This window comes from Aegilops tauschii, chromosome 1 (genome assembly GCF_002575655.3).
Source record: "Aegilops tauschii subsp. strangulata cultivar AL8/78 chromosome 1, Aet v6.0, whole genome shotgun sequence".
Lineage (NCBI taxonomy): Eukaryota > Viridiplantae > Streptophyta > Magnoliopsida > Poales > Poaceae > Aegilops > Aegilops tauschii.
Genome location: NC_053035.3, coordinates 22,403,672 through 22,408,884, shown reverse-complemented (window position 1 = coordinate 22,408,884; position 5,213 = coordinate 22,403,672). Strand labels below are relative to the sequence as shown.

The 5,213-nt window shown below is 47.4% G+C and overlaps 1 protein-coding gene across 2 annotated transcripts; it reads right to left on the bottom strand.

The window, feature by feature from the left end:
* Positions 1–1,179: 1,179 nt before the first annotated feature.
* LOC109785666 (ACT domain-containing protein ACR9) lies at positions 1,180–4,938 on the bottom strand. Of its 2 annotated transcripts, none has more exons than XM_020344267.4 (6): positions 4,568–4,938; positions 3,570–3,788; positions 3,383–3,488; positions 2,922–3,261; positions 2,276–2,560; positions 1,180–2,193 (listed from the first exon to the last, which is right to left on the bottom strand). In XM_020344267.4, the coding sequence occupies exons 1-6, from the start codon at positions 4,785–4,787 to the stop codon at positions 2,038–2,040; spliced, it is 1,326 nt and encodes a 441-aa protein (XP_020199856.1). In that variant the 5' UTR covers positions 4,788–4,938; the 3' UTR covers positions 1,180–2,037. The 2 variants fall into 2 exon arrangements, with proteins under 2 accessions (XP_020199856.1, XP_020199858.1); XM_020344269.4 differs by having other exon boundaries at positions 3,570–3,785.
* Positions 4,939–5,213: the final 275 nt, after the last annotated feature.

Below are 5,213 nucleotides of genomic sequence, written 5' to 3'. Positions count from 1 at the left end.
TGCCGAGTTGGAATCAAGTCGAGCCCAGCCACGAGCTAAGCTTGTGAGTTTCCGGTTATAATTCCAGCCCTAGATCATACCATGCATTTAATAGATAAGCAGTATGTTGACGTAATGGAAGCAACGAGAACGGTTCAATTATAGTATCAAATACAATTGTGCGTGCGCGCGCCTGAAGGTATGATAGGCATTGTGAAACCGATGGAGTGACTAACAGCAAGCCTAGCCACTCCACATAAATATCACAAGGCTGCTGCTTTGCCTCATAAAATAGATTATACTCCCTCCGTCCAGAAATACTTGCCATCAAAATGTTTGATGGCAAGTATTTCCGGACGGAGGGAGTACTATCTGTAAAGGTCACTTTGGGGGCACATGACCACCTGATCAATTCACTAACTTGCTCTAAATGGATGATTGTACGAGTCACGTAGACTAAAGTTGTTTTATCAAGCACTAATCATCTTCACAGGCTCCCATAAGCGCAATCATAATGTGTATTATTTCTCATCATGCCAAAAGAAGATGGCGTAAACAAAATTATCAAAACACAGTATTAATCCTCTGCAAGTTGGGCAAACAAGTTGCACTTTCCAAACAAACAGCAATAATGCAAACAGCTTCGGGTTCAGACGTAACCATCTCAAAACCATCAGCCGCACAGGTCACACACCATCTCCACCACGCACCACCACACCAGAACCAGATAGATATAATCACAGCTCTGAATCCATCCACCGGCGAGTTCATGTGTGCAAAAATAGAAAAAAGTCGGATCTTGGATGGATGCCTCACATGTCACATGGATCCCACAGCCACAGGAGCTGGTGGAGCTTCATGTGCATTTCACCAAAACCGCCCTAGCTAAAGAGTTGTATAGAAAGCAAATCACTCCACCAGCTCCCACAGGATCCATCTGAGACATTCACCCAAGATCCGACGGCTGTCGTTGATTTTTTTTCTATGTTTGCACAACAAAGTGGTGCTTCTATTGTAGTCTTCCCCAGTACAGTTCATGTCCAATCTGGCATGCCTTTGCTGCCAACTTGATCATCCCTGCTAAACCATTATTACTGGAAATTGATCAAAGTGTATGCATTAGAGAATTTCAATCATTGATATACTGGTCCACAAATGTTATGAAACAAACAATAAAACAAATTGCATGAGGGATGCTGCTGATGATGACCAAGCCCAATTATCCAGGTGCTTTGTCCAACTATAAGCATAGTGGAGTGCAGCAATAAGTACAGAATTCTTTTGTTAATTCACAACTTTGTACACATACTCTGCATAGACAAAGTGCCTTCTTTTCATATATATATAATAACATGCATGGTGACAAGGAGACACTGAACCCTACATCAGGAAACAGCCTAGTAATCTATTGGCAAAGCAGTAATCATACAAGAAGGCAGGAAGGGGGCAGGCGGGTGAGGCAGGCAGATAGCACATTCTACATTAATCTACAACAAACTGATGTAGGATCTGCGTCACCATCCAGCAAACCCTTGACCCAAACAAAGCACAATGATTGAGCCTCCAACCAAACATGTTTTTTGGGTGGGCAAGAGGACAATGCGGGACTACGGTGATGCACTAGCCTTCATTTCTTGATTCCCACTCACCATTTACAACACTGATACCAGGAAGATATTTCTGAGGCATCCAAAGGACATGTTTTGTCTTGTGTCCTGTGCTCATTTGCTGACCATAGATTCACTTTGAAATCCGGCATCATAGACGAAGCTTTCTGCAGTTTTCCATCACCACTGATCTTGGGAAATTGGTCACACGCCCACAGCGCTGTCAAATGACATGAACAGAAGCTGGTAACTGCGAGGTATGAGGCACTATAAAGACCAGTTTGGCCAGCAAGTTTGGCACTGAGGCTGGCCGTCCAGAATACTTTGCATACCCACTGCAGTGATCATCTTCAAGCTTTAGCTTTCAGTAGGTTAACTAACTGGATACAGTGGATGCCTACTGGATGGCAGTCATTCCTGCTTTTCATTCATGGAAATACAAACCGAGTCTTCAGTTGTAACAGCCCATCAGTGTTTTCCTTACTCTATCAACAACACGGTTCCTATTAGTTAGGCTGTTTGACAAGGGAAATTCTTTGCTGTCATCCAGGAGGAATCGGTAGACCTCCCATTGGCGCTCCGACGCTGCCTGTCTCCCGATTTCTGCCTGAAATGAGAAAGGGAAACAGTAAACACTAACTCCATTGTTGTCTTATTTCACACTTTTTTAATCAGGCTGTAACTCTTACAGAGAAAATGCAGATTCCAAGCGCTTTCAGAGCCAAAGTAGCATCATAGAAGACCCGTGGCCGGCCCTTCCCGGCTAGTTCAACAGGGTTGGCAACAAGGAGTTCTGTGTCAGGTCCACGGTTGACGATCATCACCCTAAGAGGATGGAGCATTTCGGACCTCATGCGGGACCGCAGAGCATCCTGTTTCTCAGGATCAATAACCTTCTTGCCATCTGCTTGCTTGATAAAAAGATCCACCTCTCGAAAACCTTTCTTGTCTGACCAGAACCGCCCATAAGTGACCTAGAATAGAGTAGTTAGAGGCAATAATTAAGCACACTGATGAAAGCCCCTTTTTGCAAGCTGTAAATTTTATATTCATTGAAGATGATACAGTGGGTAAACAGATTCAGAGTAAAACAGAGGAGAATAATTTTTATCATCGTAACAGCAAAAGAGGATTAAAATGCCTTGCTGTAAAACAAAACTAAAATTGACTATTTGATTGTCAGTGTCTTCAGATATTCAGAAAGTCTATATACAGTCCTCAAGGTACTATTTTCTCCCACAACCTGAATTTTGCATGGGGTTGTATTGTTGAGAACTAAGAGGCCGTAATAAATCATAAGCTATGTACAACAAATGCACACATATCTTCAAGTACCTTAATGTTGCAGTCCTTGAGTGTTCTCAACATGTCATAAAGGAGACCCTTCTGATCAACACAAAGAATTTGGAGCAGTGTGTGTGCAGGACTCAGGGTATTGTCAAAGTTGATGGTGGCCTTCTGCACCTTTTTCATCTCTGCACAAAGAGGCCCTGAACTGCTCTCACATTCATCTAGTTCCAATCTGAACAGCTCCTCAGAGATTGTTGGTGGAAGAGAAGAGAATCCTTGCTGGAACCCTTCCGCTGATAGGATTTCACAAGTTAGGGAAGGACCTAAGGTAGCAATCAGCATCGAGCAAATCTCTTCTTGCCTCTCCTTCGTATGCAACAGTTCCCTTCAGATAGAAATACGAACTGTCATATATATAGTAGAATTATTATGCCTTTTCTCCGTATGCAACAGTTCCCTTCAGATAGAAACACCTGAACTCTAAGATTGCGACTAGCGAGACTTACATGCCATCAGTGATAAAGAAGAGGTTCACAACCCTCCCGTCAGGCGTGGTCGACACCTTCACTCTCTGGATTATAAACTCCAGCTCCGACAGTATATGCGTAACATCTGTGAATAAATAGTACAATTATAGCAAAAAAACTGGATGCAGAGACAATTAGAGCACGAAGCAGGGCAAGAAGTCCTCACCGTGCAACAGCCCCCTACGGTCGGTCGAGAAGAGCTTGAGGAGGTAGAACTGCGGGGGCCCTGGCTCGGTGATTTCAGGGTAGAACGGGATTGCGTATGACGAAGGGCACATCGCCATGAGCCGGTTCTTGAGGCTCCCCCACCGGACGTTGATGGACGGTGAGCGCGGCACCACCCAGAAAATCACGTAGCACCACTGCCCGTCCGTCGACACGTCTGCTAAATCCAACAAACACACGAGATTTAGACGACAATGATGATAAGAGACCAAAAGACATGTACTACAGAATTATGCAGCTGCGGACAAAACAGGGTGCTGTAGAACCGAGCAGGTTGCAACGTCCTGGCAGTTCTTTATTATTTTTATGCTTATGATTGAAGCGCTGCTGATGATTGACGGCGTGCACACAGTGAGATTAACAAGAAAAATCAGGCGACATCACTTGTGATCATCAACACTTTAACAGCGAGCAGACCATACATAAGATTGAGGTGCCAACGATTGACAGTGATCGTACAGCAGCATGGACAGGAAAGTCAGGGGAGATGGCAAGTAGGCCTGAGAAAAGAAAGCCTAGCTTTTCCGTAGACTGAATATAAGAGATAATCATGAAATCAGAACAAACCACACGTCAGTGAGCTGCCTGTAGAGCTAATCGTGGGAAATCGACGAACACAAAACGGCCAAAATTCCCCAACACTTTTATCTCCCGAAACACGCCGAAAGGGAGGAAATCCATCCCGAGAGTAAAATCCAAACAGCTAATCCACACCAACCGCGCCAATCACATAGGGGAAAGGGAAAAAAAACTGAAATAAAAATAAATTTACGCGCCGCGCCGTGCGCAGTCCCGGATGATGATGATAAGAGGAATCCAGCCGAGGCACGCAATTCGCGCCCGCAATCGAACCAGGCGACTGGATTTCTCGCTGTGGATTTGGGGACATGGTGGGTGGGTATGTAAAATTGGGGAGGGGAGAGGACGTGGAGGGCTCACCGCCGCGGGTGATGCGGAGGCCGAACTCGAGGATGGTGCGGCAGAGGTCGCAGCCGAGGCCGGCCTGGTCGGGGCAGTTGACGGTGACGACGTTGTCCTCCCCGTCCCCCGCCGCCAGCTCCATCACCACCGCGTCCTCCACCCCCGGCCCGCCGCCGCGGCCCCCCAGCACCGTCCTCCCCCCGCCGCCGCGGCCCGAGGATCTCCCCGCCATCGGCATCGCCCGCCCGCCCGCCCGCCCGCCTGGGATCCCGGCCCGGATCCTCTCCGCCCGCTCGCCTCTCCTCGGCTCGTTTGGTTTCGTGGTTGGGTCGGGTTGGAACTGTGGAGTATCGTGTGGTGTTTTTTTTTCTGTTGTTGCTGCTGCTGCACGATGGGTGGTGCGAGGCGGCGGGCGCGTTCATATCGCCGGGCTGCCTGCTGGGTGGGGCCCGCGGCTGAGTCAGCGCCGGGAGGGACGCGTGCGGCTGCAGGTGGCTGCTTCACGAGGGCCGCCGAGCGGGCAAAATGAATGGAGAGAGTAGTGCCGGCTAAAGGCGATCAATGGGAACATTGTAAAATAGAGTTCCATATTAATGAGACACCAAAGTGTCAAACCTTGGTTTGATCTCTGATGGGCCGGAAGTACCACTCCCTCTTCTAACCA